The 22,381-nt window shown below is 37.3% G+C and overlaps 1 protein-coding gene across 1 annotated transcript; it reads left to right on the plus strand.

Annotated features, from left to right (window-relative positions):
* Nucleotides 1-254: 254 nt before the first annotated feature.
* Nucleotides 255-17,749, plus strand: LOC105047037 (ATP-dependent RNA helicase-like protein DB10). The gene is given in 11 exon segments (XM_073259292.1): nucleotides 255-417; nucleotides 547-889; nucleotides 1,127-1,288; nucleotides 12,192-12,260; nucleotides 13,127-13,396; nucleotides 13,857-14,207; nucleotides 14,563-14,840; nucleotides 15,085-15,468; nucleotides 16,790-16,809; nucleotides 16,812-16,888; nucleotides 16,890-17,749. Coding segments are annotated over 10 exon segments (2,568 nt in total). The 5' UTR covers nucleotides 255-417; nucleotides 547-571; the 3' UTR covers nucleotides 17,529-17,749.
* The last annotated feature ends 4,632 nt before the right edge of the window (nucleotides 17,750-22,381 follow it).

Genomic DNA, 22,381 nt, shown 5'->3' on the forward strand with positions numbered 1-22,381 from the left:
TATATTAAATATTTATTTTATTATTAATTATTAATTAATTATAATATATGGTCTAATCCGATAAAGTATTTTTCTGTTAGAGGTGGTGGGCAAAGAATTTCTCTTAATCATGTCAAATCCGGGTTGACCTTTCTACCAAAAATGAAAATCCAGGTGCACCCAACTTGTGGTTTGGTTCAAGACTTCAAGCCATCCTCCAATTAGGAAAGCTCCGGTGCGTCTCCCGTTGCGGGGCCCGCATCCGCACTTGTCCCCCACCGTCACCTCACCCCTCTTCCCCATTCCAGATACGGCTAGACGGCGTTGGGTTCTTCTCCACCGGACTCGTCTTCTGAAAGCAGCGAAGACCAGCCTCCTCCAGCGGTCCTCGGTCCTCTCTCTCTGGCGTTTCTGCTTCCAATCGATCAACCTAACGCCGTATTTCCTTTTCTTTCCTATCTCCTTTTATCTCAAGATTCAACAAAGTTAGCTTTTCTGTGTCCCCTTTCTTTCGCCCCTCTCTGAACCTAGGGTTTCTCCCATCCTTTCTTTATTGCCGATTTCCAGCTGATAGAAGAAAAGATCGCCGAGGATGACCGCATCGGCATCGGCTTCGTCGAGCAGGCCGAGGTACGCCCCGGAGGACCCGACGCTTCCCAAACCCTGGAAGGCCTTGGTGGATGGGAGCACGGGGTATCTCTACTACTGGAACCCGGAGACCAACGTCACCCAGTACGAGCGGCCCGTCACCGAGCTCCCGCCTCCCCCGCCTCTGCTGCCTCCTCCCCCTCCTCATCCTCCTCCGAAATCTGCTTCCGTGGCCGTCAGCTCTTCCGTCCTTCACAACCAGCGGGAGCGGGACTCTCATGACGATGATGGCCGCCATGGCCGCTCACGCAGCAGCCATCAGGTTGGTTGGTCTCTCATGATTAAAAGTCTAAACTTTGCCAAGAAAGATTGCTTCTTCCCCCACAAGCGATTGTTTTCTTTTTGCTGTCCCTTGATCTTTAAATATTTGCTTGCTATTTGATGATTCTGATGATGCGTTGGACCATTAAGTTTATGAAGGAAACAACAGATGGTATGTGATTCTTGGTCTGGTGGGGACTGATGCTTAAGCATGATTGTCTGCATTGATTTGTTTCAGCATGGAAGTGCGAGAGGTAGCAGCAGTCAACATCATGGGCATGATGCAAGGGATTCATGGAATTCGAGGACGGCATCTGCCAGAGTTCATGGATCATCTTCGGATGGGGGAGGTGCTTTGTCTGCAGAAGCATATCGCCGTCAACATGAAATAATCGTCACTGTATGTACTGAATGACATCTTGATCATGACTGAAATCACTTCCTGTTTGTTGAAAATATTTTTCTGTTCAAATCCGTATAGGGTCATTTTCAGAGATTTAGCTTTTATGCCTTGCTTCGGATGTTGCATGATCATATACAATTTAATAATTACGCATCTCATTCATCACGTTATGTTATCTCATTCGCATGAATTGGATGATTTATTCCATAAAGTAAATAGGGTGAGCATACGTCTTCCAACTCCATATTGAATTTCTGAACTTGATAAGGTCAGTAAGACGTTATCATAAAACTTATATGTTTTTCAATGACCCTGATACTTATATTTATTGTCTATCTTCACTTTTGGTGCTTTTGATGTTTTTTCTTTTAATTTTATATTCCATGTAAAAGATATGATTTTTAGAGAGATTTATTTTCATCCTTCAATTTTTTTTCCTGCTATTCTTTTCTATTTATCGAGTAGCTTGTGTTTAAATTTCTGAGCGTTTGCATACTTTGAGTGGCTATTGTTCCTTTGGCTTCTTTTTTTCGTGTAAGATGTTCTTATAAAAATTTATTTGATTTTTCTTTATTTTCTGTTGTTTTTGTTGCAGAAACCAGTTTTATAGTGTATTATTTATGCATATGCTTATTACTTTTTATGTACAAGTTCCTTTTCCTCTCTTTTTAGGGATTTCCTACAAACCACACCCCCCCCCCAAACCCCCCCTCTCCCAAACAATTGGGAGTACATGTCAGAGTGGGTATAGGTATGGATGCGGAATGGCAAATATGTTAAAAACACTTCCATTTTTATCTAGTTATACCTTACAATATTTGTTGGATGGTTGAAAAGAATTGAAAAAGTCTGGAGAATTGCTTGAAAGACTGCTTTGGTCTTTTGACTAGGTGCTACTTAGCTTTAACTTTAGTAGCTTCATTTCTACTTCAATGGCCTACATGCAAATCAGGACCATCTACGTGTAATGTGAATATGTCACCTGTCTATGTTAATTTGTAGAACAATATTGCCATCTTCAGATGCCTTCAAGACGCATCTTCCTTCTCACCATGCTTGTCCTTAATTTGTTGCCTATCTTCGCTCTTTTTCTTTCATGTCATTCAACATAATCCAGCCAACTCTGCTGTTCAAGATGCGAGGCAGCTCTGTAAGGTTAAGAAGTAAACTACTTCTTGTTGCACCCATGCCTGTCGCTGGTTGGTATGTTATGCTGTCTAGGTATGTGCTTGGCTACATTACAGGCCTTAATATGGAAAAGATGAGTCCATAATGCTATGTATCAATCCCTGCCAATCAGCATGGACTGCAATAAAGTACACATATCTGTACTATGTGGTGCATGTTGTATGGCATTCACCAGCAGTGGACAGCACTTGAATGTATGCAAGGTGGCAATTATGTTGCCATCTTGCATATTGACTTTCCATCTTGTAATATTCTTTCCTAGAGTCTATGTTACTGTTTCTTCTGGCTATTGTCATTGTAATTTGGGCTTTTCTCTAGCTTGGATCTACCTTGGTTCACTAACAGAAATCATCCTTCTTGTAGTTAGTACCTACCATGTGGATTTAGCTTGTCGCTTGAACTACATGAAGAATTGCTTTGACCTGTTAACTACATTGATCATCATCATGCTTGTGGTCCTTCTTCATTGTTACCCAATAGTTAGTGTCTACTTGTCTCCTCTGCGATCCATGCTCGAGCCATTTCGTGCAAGTAGCTCATGCTGACAGCTTCTCAGCATCCCTCATTTAACTATTGATGTACCTACTATCCACTGCATTGGTACGAGACAATGCTTGTGGAACTCATGGTGGAGACAACCTTGAGTTTGAGGAGGTTTGGGTTAGAACAGAGATTAGTTAGCTTGTAGATATACACAATGCTAGGATCAGGACTTAGATGCATTTGCTGTTGTGTGGGCAATAAAGGATCATATTTATGTTTTTCTTTATTATTTTTAAATAATGAGAAAAGAGTGATTTCTCTTTACATTGAATGCATCCATTCCATCGCTTCCTCAAGAGAGAAAAATGAAGTTTTATTTATAAGCATCAAAGATCGGTACGAAAAAGAGCGATCAAGTGGGGATGTAAGGGTGGCCCCACTTCATCTTGATTTATGAAGTATTGGTGGACATGCCTAATGTTTTGTTTGTTGCCTGCATTTCTACTTGCTTGTATGTGGAGAGCATGCACATATCCTACTCTTGTGTTATGTCTGATTGTTTGGGAGTTCTTATGTTAGGCTGATGCCACAATGAATTACTGTTTTGCTCCAATGCTTGCTTCAGGTCTAGGATAGAACAGATCAATTGTCTTTTTGATGGGGCATATTAAATGCATATACCACCCTTTCAGATGTATAAGAATAAAGGAAGTCTGCCTTCCATGGAGTGAATCCCTGGCCAGGTTTCAAAAAAGACTTGGTTGATGCCTTCTAAAGAGTCCTCTATTTTGTGATACAAGTAGGCTAGGTCTCTTTTCATTGTAGGTCAAGCCATACATCTATATTACACAGACTTGTAAGGCATGTTTTTGTTCAAAAAGCATCTGATAGCTTTACATAGAGCAAGCTTTTTGTTAAACAGTTCTTGTTTCATCATCAATTTGAAAGAACTTCAATCTTATTCACTTTTTCTTTGTGATGTTTTTTAGGGTAATGATGACTGCAGGTATGTGAGGACCTTAAGGACAGAAAATAGTTTGTCTTTATGCTTGATTCTGTTCTTGGGGTTCTTTCATTAGACCCCTCGCATAATTTTTTAGCTATTATTTGTGCTAGTCAGGCATGTGTTTTAGTAGATGTCGTGGAACAAATAATTTATCTATTACTGCATTCGATCTGCAAGGTGTCAATTTCTCAAAATGGTCAGATCTAGAGGGCAGAGCTTCCAATTTGAATATAGAATTACTGTCTGAAGATTTGAGCTATTTTACTAATCCTTGTTATAGATGGATCAATCTTCAGCCCAATCATATGAGGAGAGTCATATAATTTGAATCAGAACAAGATGCCCTTTAAAATCTTTGTTCCAATCTTCACCCCTTGGGACCAATTTGGGGGTGAACTGGCCTGAGTCAAGTCTGAAATACCCTAAACTAGCCCTAGATCAATCTTGTACTGCTTGGTTTTGACCTTAGAGGTGTTTTTACGCTTTTTTTTCTTGTTTCTGCTTAAAGCCACATCAGTTGGTGTCTTGCGTTGGTATGGTCGACTAGTACTACTTGGAAAGGAGTGTGAAAGAGATGGAGGATCCAAATGAAAATTCAAATTGTTGGACTGACTTTTACACCTAATCTCTTTCTAGAGACCAAATGTTTGTGCAACATGTAGTCCCAAAAATAGATGGTACAAAAGAGAGGACACTATAATTGCTATTTGCTGCTATCTCGATTGCATATAATTTTTGGTTTGCTGTCCCTGCAAACAGTGTAAATAATAGACAAGGTTTATATTTTTATTTGCCACCCTCCTAGTTCGAGGTTCACCTAACTAGAATTTATGTATAGCGTTAGAAACAGAGAGTGCCTTTGGAGAGGAGACTAAAAGAGAGGACACGAGAAAGGAGGATGTAAATAGAGGAAAGAACTTAAAATTTGTAAATTCAAGCTTAGGTCATTGCATGGAAGCTCATGTCTAGTCCCAAATTAGAGCCCTAGGAACATGATCCCTATCTGACTTGAAAGACAAATTGGAACAACCATACCTGCTTGACTTCGGGCCTGCAGCCTAACTAGGCCAATATCAAACTTTACAATTTATATCATAGCATATAGGCATGCATTAGTGTGTATCATATACATAGTTGTGATATATTGCTTGAGATTAAGAATATGGATGTTCAACATGATTAGACAAATTTCTAGGATAATTTATGAGTTTAGATATCTAGATGTTTGATAGAAATCGTCTGTTCCAAAATATGGCTAGTAGTATTGCTTAAAATAACCACAATTGGTTTAGATTGGAAATGAGTCAAGAGAATATTTTAGCATGCTAATTTTGAAATTTGTGGTGGAATTGCATGGCAGGTGGTGGTGCAGTATATTACATAGTTGTTCATTATTCAGCATGGGCATGACAGAAAACGTTTATCTAGATGAAACAAAAAACTTTATCTTGCTGTTCTGGTGTATTCAAGGAAAAATTGGAAGTTTGGATCCTAATTTTTAAATGTCACAAAAAGTAATAACTTTATTTTTTGAGATTCATGTAGTTTAACTTCTTCCACAAAGATTTGCACTACTGCGGGGTGGTTACAGTTAATTTTTGTCAAAAGACTTGCATTTGGTAGGCCAAAATATGCATGATTAGCCCAGACCATCCCTCTTCCTTTTCCTTTGCCTAACTCCTTTCTTCACCTCGTCCCCTCTCCTCATCCTCCTTTCCTTCTTCTCCCACTTTTTCTTCCCTTGCTATTGCCTCCACCACTCCAATACATGCTCCAACTTGGTCTCTTGTTGGCCATTGCCTCTATACAATTGCCATAGCTCTGATTCTAGTTGCAACTTGCTCCAGTGCCCGCATCCCCTTTCTGTAACCCAGCTTGAGCATGCATCTGACAACTCAGGCTTGCTCATACAAGGGATGTCTTGTACTAAGTTGGCATATTGACATATTAGGTACATTAAAGACATCCCATATGTGCATCCATGTATATGAATATTAGTACAAGCATGGTCATGTGAAATTAGAAGAGGGGGATCCAAAATGAAAATTAAATTGTTGGATTGACCTTTATGTCTAATCTCTTTCTAGAGACCAAATATTTGTGCAACAGGTAGTCCCAAAAATGGATGGTACAAATAGAGCTAGTGTGCTAAAACACTATAACTTTCCATTAGTATTATTGAAATCATGTCAACTTGATGCTAACTCTATAACATATGGTTTTTGGTTTGGTGGCACTTCAAATAGTGCAGGTGATAGGAGAGTTTTAGATTTTTTTTATTTGGCAGCCGCCAACTTCAAATTTCACTAACTAGAATCTGTGTATAGCATTAGAAATGCTTTTTCCAAAATGAATCGAATAACTACGAGATGGTAGAAAAGCTAGTGTATGAAGCTACTTTGTTCTTTAGTTAAATACACCTTTGAGCCTCTGCGGACCCTTCTTTGTTCTATAAAAATCAATAGAACTATAAAAATCAATAGGAGCGAAGGCCCTCCTCTTTTAGTTCAGTGTTACATAATTCGATACCCTAAGCTTGAGACATTTTTTAATCTGTTTGTTCAACTGCTTGAAAAACCATCTAGCTGGCCATAGTCAACAAGTTGTTGACACTATGGATAAAGGCTTCCAAGGTCTACAAAAAACTACCCCAAATCCAGAGTCCAATACTGCATGAATTAATCACCATTTTTACCTTTGTATTCTTCCTTATATACATTTCTCCTTTCAAATATTAAACAATTGATCTCAACCTTGTCAAAATCTTGGGTATGTAGCAATACTCATTGTTGCTTTGCTGGGTAAACTGATTTAAAATCAACTTGCTAAGGTTTGAAGAACTGATCATACTGCATATGGTCTGTCCTGTACCAAGGCATATTGATGAAACATGAGTCAATATGGGGTACCATGGTGTGTACCATGCATTTATGCTCCTGTACTGCAATACTTAAAACCTCTTGCTCTAGGCATGTGTAGCAAAAGACCCAGGAAGATTGAGCAAGAATGGGTTACAAGATCTAAATAGTAGCAGGAGAGGATCTCAAAAATAATTCTGGACGGCATTTATGAAAAAGGTTTGAATAGGTATCATCCAGAAAAGGTTTAGTTTTATAGGGAAAGAATGGTTGAGAAAATAGATTGAGACTTTCAGGAAAGAATTGTTGAGAAATAGATTGAGACTATCTCAATGTTAAGATAAATCTTATTGGTTGTGAATACTGTTAAATGTGGTACTACATTTAGTTTTTTAATTAAATGGGTGATCAATGCAATCCAAGGTTGAAGCAAATATGCAACACATTGCATGCATTGTTTTCTATTGAAAGGTCATATTCTTTTGTACTTTTATAATAATTAATCAGCACATGCATTGCACATGAAATCTTAATTAATTTACTAAAAAGCTTCATGCGAAAGATGCAAACTTTATTTAACATAATGGCTAATACAGAAACAATTCCCCACATGCAAATAAGGTTTAGGTGCTGCATGCTGCGCTTTTGTTGGCAACACACTCAGCATGGGCTAGCTTGCTATTTGCATGATGGTACTTGCACTGGAATACATCGGCACACCTTGACTTGATCTTTTTTGTTTTTTCCCCTTTTCTTGGTTTGGTACTTATGAATTTATTTCTACTGCACTTAGGTTTTGTTGTGTGCATTAAAAGAACAATCTGAATGTCTATATAGTTCATATAATCAAGAATGATGGTACATATGGATGTTGAATGCTGCGAAATGTGTCATTTGAGTTAATATGACATCCTGATTGGAGTGTAGCTATATTATCATTGTAGTATAACTATATAGCTATGCTATAATAATAGTTTAATGAGTAATTGTGTTCTTGCTATTGTCCAGTTTTAGTGCAACTTCAGTAAAATTATAGTATAATCATAATAACCATAATTGTCCAGCCTAATCCTAATTACTTAGGGTTGGCTTTGTAGATCCTTATGTGCCAAGCATCCCTACTTAAGGTTACCTCTGATGTCATTTCAAGTTTTTTAAAATCTTTTCTTGCAACCTCCATTTTCTCTTCCTCCATGTAGATAAATTGTAATATGTTTTTTACTGAAGTCCCCATAGATCATCATTTTACATGTTTGTACCATCTCAATCAATTTTCTTCACTTTGTTCATATTTATATACTATTCTTAACCTATTTTTTTCTAGTTTTACCACATGTCCAACTTAACGTATATCAAAACAATAATATAACCATATTATAGCTGTATTATGACTATTAGAGACCTATGACATACTTACTATCTTATAACTATATTATAGTATAGCTATACTATTAACTTGAGAACTACTTTATGGCTGTAGGATATCGATATTACAGTTTCACTAGTCATGAATGATGATTTAATGTTATTATAATTGTAGTGTAACCTATATTTTAAGACCTGGATGTCTTGACCCATCCCAGATGCTTAAATCTAAAAAAAAACCCAGGTGACATGATGACCCATCCAAGTGAACCTGGGCTGCTTGGGTTGGCACAATGTTGATCCTATCCAAATCAACCACTCGAAGGATGTTTAAATATTTATTTACTATTTTATGTTTTAGGAATAAGATTTGATGTTAGCTATATTAAGAACTTGTCTAAGTCCTGAATCCCCTTGGTCGTCATGATGATCCTAAATAAGTTACAGGGTTTGTCTAATAAGAGATATTATGCATATCTTTTTTTTTTTTTTTTCTTTTGACAAAAATAAATTGTTAGGTCCTATTAGTTTTTTGGGTATAGATGTTACATACGTAATGAAGTTATTCTTATTAAAAAAAACTGTTCATGCTTATTGATATTTATATATATATTTTTTGAAAACCTACTTCTAGATATTAATTTATTTTATTATATTAATGAATGCCACAGGTCAAGGATTGACCCATGGTTGACCTGTGATTGAGTTGCTAAATTGTGATTGAAGCATCAAATTGGGTGGTGATTGGCCATGGTTTTGAACATTAAGTATAGCTGTATCATAACTGTAGTTTCATATGAAAATGGTGACCCTTCATCTCCCTATCCAACAAACAATCTCCCAGTTGTTTTTTTAAGTGAATGAAATGGTAATATTAAAAAAGGAAAGGGTTTTGTACAATTTTTTTGTCTTGGCACCACCCGATATCCAATCATGCTTGGTTTGATATGGGGTGATTGGCCATGGTTTTGAACATTAAGTATAGCTGTATCATAACTGTAGTTTCATATGAAAATGGTGACCCTTCATCTCCCTATCCAACAAACAATCTCCCAGTTGTTTTTTTAAGTGAATGAAATGGTAATATTAAAAAAGGAAAGGGTTTTGTACAATTTTTTTGTCTTGGCACCACCCAATATCCAATCATGCTTGGTTTGATACGGGGTGATATGGTTTAGTACAATTTAATACCTTTGCAAAATGTAGGGAACCCAAGCAAACATTGATGCCCTATGTGCACACTAGCCTGATATGGACTGACACCTATAACCTTGTATTATTAAGTTTGTTCTTTGACCTTTCTTTCATAGCTATGTACATATATACATACGCATGCATGTACATGTATGTAGAGAGTTTTTTTTTTTTTTTTGGTTTTGTTGGGGGGGCGGGGGGGTGTGCTGAAATGTGTTGGTAATGAGTGACCATTAGGGTTTCAACCTGGACCTTTCCCAAGAGCAAGCCTGTGAGAGAGGGGCACCAACAATTGGACCCAATCCTGTTGGCCAAAAGATAGGCAAAAAGGAACTGTTAAGTTTAATATAGTTTTTCTCATATCATTGTATCTGTTCAAGGACCAAAGTTTCAGAAGTAGTCATTAAAATGATATTGCTCTTACTATGATCTTTTGTTTTGCTAAGTTGTTTATGGCAATAATCCCTACATAGCAGGCTTCTACATTCAAATAATATTATTACACTAAAACAGTTTTGAAGGTTCACTACCAGTAATTGTTATAATGGAATTGAGGGTTGTTATTTGCTTAGTCAAGCCTTTGGTTTAAACCTTTTGGAATAAACTAATACTTTTAGGCTATGTTTGGTATCGTTTCTACTTTGGTTTTTTAAAAAATTTGGAAACAGCAAATCTGTTTCCATGTTTTTTCAGATTTCTTACAATAAAAAATATGTTCAGTTCTCTTTTTCAAGTAACAGAACTGCCGAGCCGGAGATGGTGAAAGGCCATGGCGGAAGATGAGAGCATGGAATCGAGCAAGCTTTAAGATGGTGGGGAGTGAGGGAATGGGGCAATTGGGGACATGTCAGGAGTTGCTCAAATGAAAGTTGCTCCAATGGATTGATGGATGTCAGGAATAGACAGACACCACCGCTCTTGAGGGAATGGATGGATGGACGGATGCTAGGAACAAATGGATGGATGGTTGATGGGAATGAGTGAATGGAACCCGAGAACAAACAAATGAATGTACGATCGTGGAAGACGGACACTGGGAATGAATGGATAGATGAACACCAAATCGCATCCTGATCCACCACCATTTGATCGAAACCCCCACCAGCATCAGACCCAGCAGCAGGGGTTTATCTCCCTTTGGCCCCAAAAATCCGGCTTTGCACCGGAGCTTTGGTGATCTCTGCCGGTACTCAATCTTCTCCAACTAGCTTCTCTGACATGCGTGAGACTCGAGGAACTAGTGGAGGAGGAAGAGGTGGTAGCATTGAGGACATTGGTGAGGCGATGGAGGAAAGTGACTAGAGAAGCAGACGGCAGCAAGGAGGAGGGCGGTGAAGACCTTGAGGAGGTAGAAGAGTGGCACTAAGATCGGGATGAGAGGGTTGAAAACCCACTTTTTTAAAAAAATAATGGAAGTGAAAATTTTTCACTTTCACTTCTTCAGAAATAATGAAAGTTTTTTTTAGAAAAGAAATAGAAACGGTTACAAGCATGTTTTCTGCATCAAATTTCATTTTTCTGTTTAAAAAGAAGAAACATGAAAAAAAAGATACGAAATAGGGTTTTAAATGGCCATTTTTAGCCATTCAAATCAAAATTAACAAATAATAATGGCAAATGATAGTGTCATCCATGTTTTAAGATAATGGCAAATATGATGCTATAATCACTGTTTCTTTGGTTTTGTAGCCCCTTTTTTGAAAGAATTGGAGGCCACTTGCTGCATTATGCTATACATAAGAGGTGTTAAATTCAAATGTCCATCCTGGTTCATCATAACATTTTGTTACTTAACAGCAAGGTAATCAATAACAATCAGCTATTCCTTTTATAGTGGCCCGTAGCAGCTATATAACCACCATTGCTTTAATTCTTAAAAAAATAAAATAAACAACTTGACTGCTGCTAGTTTTTTGTAATGGTAAATAATTGTCTGAACAGGGTCCGCTGTCATGGTTATTTAGTGGTATTTAAACCCGAGTACCAGTAAAGACAGGTTCTGAGACTATTATTTGTTCTAATAACTATAATGTATTACCATGATGTACAAGCAATGACAGCAATGTAGATCGAAAATCAACTATTTAAATGGTTATTATCTTTAATAACTACAGAACAAAAGGTGTGCTTAAATGGGAACGTCAGTGGCAGTTCATCTCTATGTAAACAGGGATGGGCTTTGTACAGTGGCTCTCCCTTTGTAGCCTGATTCCCCTTAGAGATGCACTTTCTTGGTCAGGAGGGGATGCTGTTGCCTTTATTAGAGTGCCAATGCAATGGAAGAGAAGGGGAAAGATGATAAGCCTCCACTATTTATAAGGAGCACTCAGACTAGTGGTGCAACTTGCCTCATTATTATTGAATAAACCACGTGCTTAGCACATGAAAAAAGCTAATATTTATACAAGTGCACAAAGGAAGAAAATAATGATTGAGCGTCTTGGCCAGGATGGAAATCTGGGTGTATGGACACATGAACCATTTAATATTTGTTGAAGGGGATTCATGGTAAGTAAGAATAGAAGGATAAAAAGGAGCACTTTCATTCTGGTGGCCAGGATGAAAGTGCTGGTTTTGCATATATGGTAATAGGAAGACAGAGTGAAGCGGCACCTTCATCCTGGTGGTCAGAACAAAAATGCTGCTTCTGTACATATGGTAATAGATATAGATTGCTTTCAACATTGACAAAAGAGATGTTTTTGTTCCTGTTTTGTGATGCTTTTCATATTTCTTTTTGTTATTCCAAATGTCTTATGTTTACATTATGTTGTGCCGTTATCCTTTGCTGGAAATTTTGTTTCAGGGAGATAATGTACCAGCACCATACATGACATTTGAGTCTGCAGGCTTTCCTTCAGAAATTTTAAAAGAGGTAATTTTTCATTCTCCCTTTTGCTTGTCCTTTGTCATATGATCATTTGGTGTGTGAAGCATGTGCAAGTTAAATATACTCTTGCCCTCATGAGCGTTCACCACACGGCTTTTTTTTTTGGTAATTGCTGGAGTTTGGTGAAACATTTCAGTCTCATAGCCATTCATTTTTTCTTTCCATTCTGTACTTCTGTCTCAGATGCGATATTTGCTCCAAGGTGGAGCCAATGTCGTACGTCTGTGCTTCGTAGTGCCACCCTCTTTCTTGGGAGGGCGGCATATAGCTGGATTGCCTGTTACAGTGGGCCAAATATGAGAAGGGCTTTCTGATTAACAGTTCGTTGCTGGGCTGCCTCCGGTGATTTGGGCCATGCTGCCACAGGTCCAAACAAAGGAAGGCCCCTTCTCCTCCTCCAGCTTGCATCTGCAAGCAGCTGCCAGTTTTGGGAAGGGCTTTTTGAGGGACTGGTTCATGGCTGGGGCGCTGGGCCTGCCTTTGCTGATTTGGTTCATGCTGCCACTTGAGTCCTGACGAAAGAAGGCCCTTTCTCCTGCTCCGGCTTGCATTTGCAAGTGCCCACCAATATGGGAAGGCTTTCTGAGAAACAGTTCATGGCTGGGGCTACATCCGGTGATTTTGTTCAAGCTGCCACTTGGGCCCAAACAATGAGGGCCCTTCTCCTGCTCCAGCTTGCATCTGCAAGTATCCACATACAATCTGGGAATACACGAGTACTGCCATTAGCTTAATCCTTTGCTTTGATTCCACAAAGAGAGAGAGGGAGAGAGAAAAGGAAGGAATACAGATTTTTGAGCCAGTACTTTAGACCATTAGTCCTCATGGGTTGTGGATTTTTGCTTTTTCAGATACACCATGCAGGTTTCTCTGCTCCCACTCCTATCCAGGCTCAGTCTTGGCCAATTGCATTACAAAGTCGTGACATTGTAGCGATTGCAAAGACAGGATCAGGCAAAACTCTTGGTTATCTTTTTCCAGGGTTCATTCATCTTAAACGCCTTCGTAACAACTCTAAGATGGGTCCAACAGTATTGGTTCTGGCACCAACTAGGGAGTTGGCAACACAGATAGAGGATGAAGCTGTGAAGTTCGGGCGATCATCAAGAATATCATGCACGGTTTGTTCCTTCTATAGCTATTTGGTTGTGTCTTTAGTTGGTTTGTTGTTTGGTTGTTGGAATCAATGATGGCAGAAGTTTTTCAGCTAGTTTTGATTTTGATGAAAACTGCTTGTCATGAGACTCAAAGTATTATGTCCTCAAATAGTTGTTCATCTTCAAAGATAACCTAGATCTCATCTCTCTCTCTCCAAACTGGACTCTGGATCGCCTCATAAATATTTGTTCAATGTTCCTGAAATTGACATAGCTGGTTTTAGTGTAATGTGTTTGCTAGCATACGATATGCCATATATATATATATATATATATATATATATATATATATATATATATATTTATTTATTTATTTATTTATATTTATATAATTCTTAATACATCTGTGCTTTTATTGGTAGCAGCCTACTTAATTAATGGTCCTTGTGTTGCTTACTTGTGTCTTATGATTTTGTGGTTCAAGTGTTTATATGGAGGTGCTCCGAAAGGTCCCCAGTTGAGGGATTTAGACCGAGGTGTAGATGTTGTGGTTGCAACTCCAGGAAGACTAAATGACATTTTAGAGATGAGAAGAGTAAGCCTCCGTCAGGTGTCATATCTGGTTCTTGACGAGGCTGACCGAATGCTGGACATGGGTTTTGAGCCGCAGATACGGAAAATTGTAAAAGAGATACCCCATCGCCGGCAGACTCTTATGTTCACTGCTACCTGGCCTAAAGAAGTTCGGAAAATCGCTGCAGATCTGCTTGTTCATCCTATTCAGGTTAACATTGGGAGCATAGATGATCTTGTTGCAAACAATGCAATTACTCAGGTGTGGACTGAACAGGCCTAATATTAGATAGCTACATCATGTTGTTTAATGAATATTTTAAAATTTTTATTGATCTTTCTCAGGTTTGGACTCACTCCACTGAAAATGAACGGAGTTTAAATTCTAAATATTTCATTTTTTTTCACCATATTGTCAAGAATTTCTTGAGTTTTTGGGAAAAAAGATATTAGGTTTTTATGTTCATCGTGCAAAAATATTTATTTGTGCAAAATAAACATATCACATTGTTTTTGGTTTTAGGCATCACCATTATCTGTTGATATTTATACTGATGCTAGTCATTCTTGCCTTTCAATTGATAGTATTCAAAGATCATTCTCTGTCTCTAATGCAGTATGTGGAAATAATTACACCCATGGAAAAGCTCAGACGGTTGGAACAGATATTGCGATCCCAAGATCCGGGTTCTAAGGTCATAATATTTTGCTCAACGAAGAGGATGTGTGACCAGCTTGCAAGGACCCTCACTCGTCAGTTCGGTGCTGCTGCTATTCACGGTGACAAGTCTCAGGGTGAGAGAGACAGGGTTCTAGGCCAATTTCGAACTGGAAGGTCCCCTATACTAGTAGCTACTGATGTTGCTGCTCGAGGCCTGGACATCAAGGATATCAGGTTAAGCAGCATATGTTTCTTTTTATATTGATTTTATGATACGTAGTTAAGAAGTAGGGCCAGCCAATCACATTATAGTTTTAATCTGCAGCATGAACATCTCGTTGCATGCTTAGTTTCTCTTGTAGTTGTAGTTTTTCTGTGCAGACTTATGATAGCTTCAAATTGCCTTTTCTGCATTTTTGGGGACTTGCACAAAATGTGTTTGTTTTTGCTTAAATGTTTTAAAATCCCTTATTTACAGGGTTGTGATCAACTACGACTTCCCCACGGGTGTTGAAGACTATGTTCACAGGATTGGCAGAACTGGTAGGGCAGGTGCCACTGGTGTGGCTTACACATTTTTCTGTGATCAAGACTCGAAATATGCAGCAGATCTTGTCAAAGTTCTGGAAGGGGCAGACCAACGCGTTCCTCAGGAGTTACGGGACATGGTGTCACGTGGTGGGTATGGTGGGAAGTCCCGCCGCTGGGGTTCTCGCTCCAGTGCTCGTGATAGCGATCGGTCACGTGGATCTAGTGATGCCATTTATGGTGGAAGGGGTGCACGTGGCCTGCCACCTTCAACCGGTAGATTAGATAGTGGTCGTGTTGGCCGTGGACATGATCGTGAGCCTCCTCGTGGCAGGTATTTATTACTGCAAATATACCTTTTTGGGTTTATAACTTTTTATTAAGTGCTAAGTATTAATCCGAACTAGCTACCATGGGAAACTCGTGGGCTTTGATATTTGGGAATATTCCTCTCTGATTCTGTTCTTGTTATGCTAAAGTACTCTTTGATTTATTATAGAATATTTGTATTATCTCAATTGGTTGTCCACTTTTCCATAATTGTAGGTTATATAACGATGATTCTACCTCATTATTTAAAGAGAAAAAAGGAAAAATTTGAAATCTGCCTTTAGTCCACTCCCTCCTTGTTTCAATCTGTTTTTATTTTTATTTTTTGTTTTTTAATTTTGAGTTGATTCCAAATCAATCTCCAATTTTCATGAATCAGTGAGATAATGCTATCATTCCAGTTGTTAAAAGAAGGTATTTTTTTTCCCAAATTAGTCTGCAATTTCTAGAAATCAGTGATATTTGGAAAGATTTCTTTTTAAAAAAAATCAAACTAATCATTTTATCTGTTAAAAATTAAATTAGGCAGGAATTTCTTTATATGGAATGGTTTTGAAATAGTTTGAGTATGGTTTTCTCAAATAAATTAGATGATTCTGGTTAAAATGGAAGGAAATTCTTTCCACTTAGGGTAGTCTGTTAACAATTTTCAAATATCAATATAAAGTTTTCAAGGATGATATTTTGTAAAGATCTTTTGAAACCAAAGTACTGATTTTGGCTGTTAAAAAAATAGAGGAAAATTTTCACATTCTTCACTTTTATTTTGTTATTTGATATTTGATTTTAGGTGAGGCAAGCATCTCTTAATATGGATAACTTTTAAATTTCTTAGTTTCAAAAGGTTTTTCAAAAATATTTTTATTTAAATAAACTTATAACTCATATAAATAATTATATATTTTTTTTATTTTGTTATCAAATATTTTATAACACCCACTTTCTGAAAAACCAAGGCCTCAGCTGAAAACCCTTTGACTGAAAGTTGTGCCTCATCACATGTGGTTCCTACATAAGGGAGCATGTTGATCTGAGTGGCTTGGCAAGTGGTCGTATAACTATAGGGGTGGCAAGGTTTAACCATGTAACCTGTTTAACTTGATTCAACTCATTGTAGATTGGGTTTGGTTACTTGTTGAATAAAATGACCAGGTTTGGGTTTGGGATTTTTTGACCCATTGGATAAACACATCAGGTGCAAGTTGATAGACTTCGAATCTATCCTGTGTCCTCCCTGACCCTATTGCCACCATTGTATCAAGTATTGTTCTTCCGCCCCACCAAACACAAACCAAAAGCTTATGATTGCTTGATGATGTTGCCAGATATGATCGTGGATATCGAGACATCATGAGGTGGAGGCTGTTGTTAGGAGATCCAGAGATAAACATCGTAGCCGTAGCCACAGCAATAGCCGCAGTCGCAGCCGCAGCCGCAGCCGGCAGCCTGAGCCCTAAACAGGTACGTAATGGGTGGGACAATAGCCGCAGTAGGAGCCGTAGCAGGAGCTGGAATCGTGGCCACAGTCGAAGCAGGAGCCGTAGTCGCAGTGCTAGCCAGGGCATTGATCGGTATGATGACCGTCATGGTAAGGGAGCTGGGCGAGCACATCGGGAATCACCGCTAGCAAGGAGAATGGTGCCTTCACCAACCAACCATCCTATTGGTAGCCCTGTTCATTCACCAAAAATGCCATACTACGGAGATCAGAGGGGATCATCTCCATTTAATGGTGACGACATGGAAAAGGTTCAACCCGGTCACTCACCTAGCCTACGGAAGGAGAGATCTGTTTCCCCATATGGCAATATGGACGGCGTAAAGCAAGAAAGATCAGCTAGCCCAGCACAGTGGCATCAAGGTTCTCTGCATGACCATGGTGATGCTGAAGGGCCTAACGAACAACCTGTTCGATCACCATCAGTGCCTTGCAATAGGAGTGGGGAGGAAGAAGAGGAAGGCATGATACCTGCAGATGAGGAGGATGGCGTAATACTCTCTGAAGAGGGTACAACATCGCCGAGGACAGCACCAGCTGAGCAACCAGATTCGCTCAATCGATAATGTCACAATTAACAGGATCCCCAAGTTGGATATCTTTCTGGGTTGGCATCCTGGGGCACCGCTTCAGCTTTGATTTCTGATGGTGGTTGTGTTGTAACCTCGTTTTTGAGATCATGGTAAGAAAAATACTGATTAACTCTCAGGTACCTATGCTTATTATTTTGTCAAATACTGAAACATTTGGTTGCTTGCAACCTCTCGAAAGACTGGAGGTTTTGTTATTAGATTTTTTTTGGTTGTCTAGTCTTTGACCCAAGTAAGATGGAACGCATCTGTTTGGCCCCCAACCAGTAAGAATCAAGCAACCTCTCGAAAGACTGGAGGTTTTGTTAGATTTTTTTTGGTTGTCTAGTCTTTGACCCAAGTAAGATGGAACGCATCTGTTTGGCCCCCAACCAGTAAGAATCTTGGCTTGTGAAGGATTTCAGGACGTTTATATTCTCAACCAAATTTCTGCATAGCATCGGCTGCTTGATAGGCCAACTTGAAAGAAAATTAATGTGCGTCTTTCATCTCCATTTTGTGATGGCAAACATAAATGCTTGATGCTTGCGTGTGAATGTTTTTGAGTTATTATTTTGTTCAATTTATGCGGATAATATCTCGAGACATCATCATATGATCTCAATATCTCAATGCCAGTGAGCGCTCCGCATGCTGCGCAGGATCCTTGGCAGAATGTACGTTCGTACTGATAACAGAATACATGAGAAATTCTGTGCACTGTAGGTGGCGTAGAAAATTCGATGCGGAATGTATTGTCTTATTTTATTGATTCATGTAGTTATTATTTTTTAAATATTTAATATCGGTAGATATTTTCGTTTAAAATTTTGAATGATAAAAATATTTTTATTTTTTTAAAAAATTATAATATCTTATATATTTTATGTTTAGAAATAATAATTTTTATCTGAAAGATGTCGCAATGTAACGTAGAATATTATAATAGATATAAGATGTTATAATTTTTTTTAAAAAAAAAAATATTTTTATTATTTAAAATTTTTAAATAAAAAAGTAAAGCTGTGGATATTAAATACATGTTGAAAAGTGATTGGATAAAAATATCTCTTTATATTATGGCATCTTGGATCAAATTATAATTTTTTATGTGTGTGAAGATATAATATGTCACAGGATATTATAATTTTTTTTGTACGAAATGTCATAATATAATGCAGGATATCATAATATATTATGAGATGTCATAAATTTTTTTTTCAAAGAGTGAAAATATTTTCATCATTCAAAATTTTTGAACGAAAAGAAGAATTGTTGGTATTAAATGTGTGTTAGAAAGTAATGATTTTGTGGATCAATTGGATGAAACGTTGTATTTATGTCGAATTTTTTACACCGTCAAGGTGCACAAAGAATTTCTCCAGAATATATTGGCCATTCTTATTCTTAACATTGATTGATGAATGGCCATGCAAACAAAACTCAATAGAATTAGGAAAACCTCTATGTAATATGAGAAAATTCATTGTGTTGCAAACCAATATACAACGACTAAGCAGCAACTTCTGGTCATTAATAAAAATATTTTAGACTATGGACGACGAAAAAAAGTTCTAAAAAGGAGGGAAAAGTAACGAATAGACCGTGAATTTTTTGCTTTATTCTGTAGAGAGTGTGCGACGAGGCAAATGTTGGTTGGTCCCTCAACACAGACTTTTCTTTTTTTCGTGCCTGGCAGTTCTGTAATGCTGCATGATATTTCTTGAACGACGAAACTTATTATAGTATTTATTTGAAATTTTGCCCTATTAGTTGGATTGCAAAAGTTCGTACTCGTTCAGCCATTTTACTATTTCCTTCAGCATGGCCTGCTAAATGGCGGGCTTCAGCCTTGATGATATATTTTCTGTGATTTAGGGATCATAATTTTTTTTTTTGATAAAAAGTACCATAATTTTTTTTGATAAAATAAAAATATTATAAATTTAAAATATATTTTTTTTGATATAAGAGGAGTGGGGAGGAAGCGACCGGCGTAGCAACAATCCCCTACCCTTCTCACTCATATATTTTTTTTTTCTAATACAAAAAATAAAATGAGGGAGATGACCGGTATAGCAACCTCCTCTAAACGTGATCATGAGAGCCTCCACTGGCTGAATGTTCGATGCTAAAATAATAAGCGTGGTATCCTCTCCACCACATCCAAGAGAGAGATCTTGGGTCGAAAGAGCATGTGATCTCCAACCCTATCTCGATACACGAAGAATCAGATGTCGCATCCGAGTACACACATTCAGACCTCGGAAGATAAATCTTCATCCTTTAATCGACTACATATGATCTTGAATCTGGGATGCGAGAGTGGAAGCCAAGATTTGTTCCAACCGGATTCAAAATATCTGCATTCAAGACTAAGGCTGCATAAATCAGATGTCCAGTTCCTGCGGTGGCGTTTGTCTCGCATATGGAAGTGCCTTCATCATATCTTGTCATTACATGAGAAAAAGAAAAAGGGAATCAGCATATTATCAAAATATCGAAAAATAATCTCTTACATCATCAAGTGAGCCCGTTTGGTGGTGTAACTTTTGTACGATATATCCTGGCCATCCAGTGAACAGAGATGGAAGCATATCTTCGTTCCAAGCGAAGAGGCATCATCGTCTCCATCTTCTGTGGGATCATATAATCCTTCCGTAGCATGTGTATGCATACGTATATATCAGATGTGAATACAACAGATATTTTGATATCCATAACTTAATCTAGGTCGGGTCAATTTTTTTTTTTTTTTTTTTTTTTTGATAAATGTTGACCCAGTATAACTTCTTGAAGTCCGGCTTGTGTATGTATCAATGAACCCAATAGGACCTATATTCTTGGATGCGTGTAAAGTGCAATTCTTTGCGGTGAAAAAAAAATATACCACTTCATCAAATTGTGCCACGTAGCATAATTAATAAGGAAATAGACATTTAATATAGTTTAATTTTTTTTTAAATTTTTTTTTGACCAAAATATTTTTTTTAAATATTATGATGTCCTGTTGCTTTTTTACGAAATACAATAGGATGTCATAGGATGCAAATAAGATGCCATAATATTATTATGACGTTATGTTAGTTTTTATGACATTCTGATAATTGTCTATAGGATGTAATAGGAGTTTTTTATGACATTCCGATAATTATTTATAGGATGCAATAGAAATTATAGGATCGCAACAGGATGTCATAATATTTTTATGATGTGTTATGAGTTATTTATGACGTCCTGATAATTACCTATAGGATGCAATAGAATGTCATAGGATTGTAACAGGATGTCATAATATTATTACAATATCCTGTTAGCTTTTTATGATATCCCGATAATTATCTATAAGATACAATAGGATATCATAATATTAGTATGACATCCCGTTAGCTTTTTATAATATTTCGATAATTATCTATAAGATGCAATAAGGTGTCATAAGATTGTAACATGATGTCATAATATTATTATGACATTCTATTAGTTTTTTATAATATCTCGATAATTATCTGTAGGATGTAACAAGATGTCATAATATTATTATGACATCCTGTTAATTTTTTATGATATCCTGATAATTATCTATAAGATACAATAGGATATCATAAGGTTGCAATTGTTAGCTTTTTATATCATTTCAATAATTATCTATGGGATTCAATAGGATGTCATAATATTATTATGATGTTTTTTAGATTTTCATGACATCCCAATAATTATCTATAAGATGCAATAAGATATCATAATATTATTATGATGTCTTATTAATTTTTTATAATATTTTAATAATTATCTATAAGATCCAACAAGATATCATAAGATTACACTAGAATGTCATAATATTATTATTATTCATTTTATTATATATAACTTCCTAACCGAACAACATGGAGTAAAAGAAGAAAAAGAGTATTTTGATTAAAAAAAATTATTTTTTTTTATTAATTATGCTATACGGTCCAATCCGATGAAGTAGTATATTTTTTCTTCGTTAGAGACGGCATACAAAAGATTTCTCTGCATATACAGCTTTTGAAGTCCGGCTTGTGTCTATAGAGCCAAATACCCCAAACGGCCCAGATCCAGATTACAAGGTACCCAAACCCATCGTGCTTTGAAAGGCCCTACAAACCACAAGCACAGTGAAGCCCTATTTTATTTTCGCTCCGCACTGCTTCGAAATAAATCCTGTTTTCAGTTATTTTTCTGAATATTACATGTGAAACATCAGCTAGAATCCTAGGACACAATGACCAACTCAATTGGCATTACCATCCACACCGATACTTTAAGTTGATATTAAGACAATAGGAAGGAATACCTCTTGATATCAAAATATGTCATATTTCAACAGCCAGTCAGCTTGGGAAGCTCCTTTACTTCCTTACATCCTTATTATAAATTTGAAAAAAAAAAAAGAGAGAGGGAGAGAGAGGAAGATTGGGACGCTCAAGGATGCTTGCTTTATCTTTTTCTCTTCTTTCTATTTTCTCTCTCTTTTTTTTTTTTTTAATTTCCCAGACCATGAGAAACGGTTCCAGACCACGGCCTGCAGGAGAGAAACCATGACGCCTTGCCCTTCCCCATTTGAAAAAAAGATAAATTAAATAAGAAAGCAGTAGAATCACCACTCTGTGGCAAGACTGGAAATCTTTCCAATTCACTGAGCCTGAACATGGATATAGATGGACTTGATCTTGTGGTTGTCTCACTCAACCTCAGAACATAGAAGTGTGCTCCAATGTCTGGATCCCGCAACTAGAAGTTGCAGGCGATTCTGTTTCAACTCTTCTTCAATGGATAAAGCTTTTGGGTACACATATTTGTTGCAACGGAGAATGTAAAGGAAA

The sequence above is a fragment of the Elaeis guineensis genome, chromosome 6, assembly GCF_000442705.2.
Source record: "Elaeis guineensis isolate ETL-2024a chromosome 6, EG11, whole genome shotgun sequence".
NCBI classification, from domain to species: domain Eukaryota; kingdom Viridiplantae; phylum Streptophyta; class Magnoliopsida; order Arecales; family Arecaceae; genus Elaeis; species Elaeis guineensis.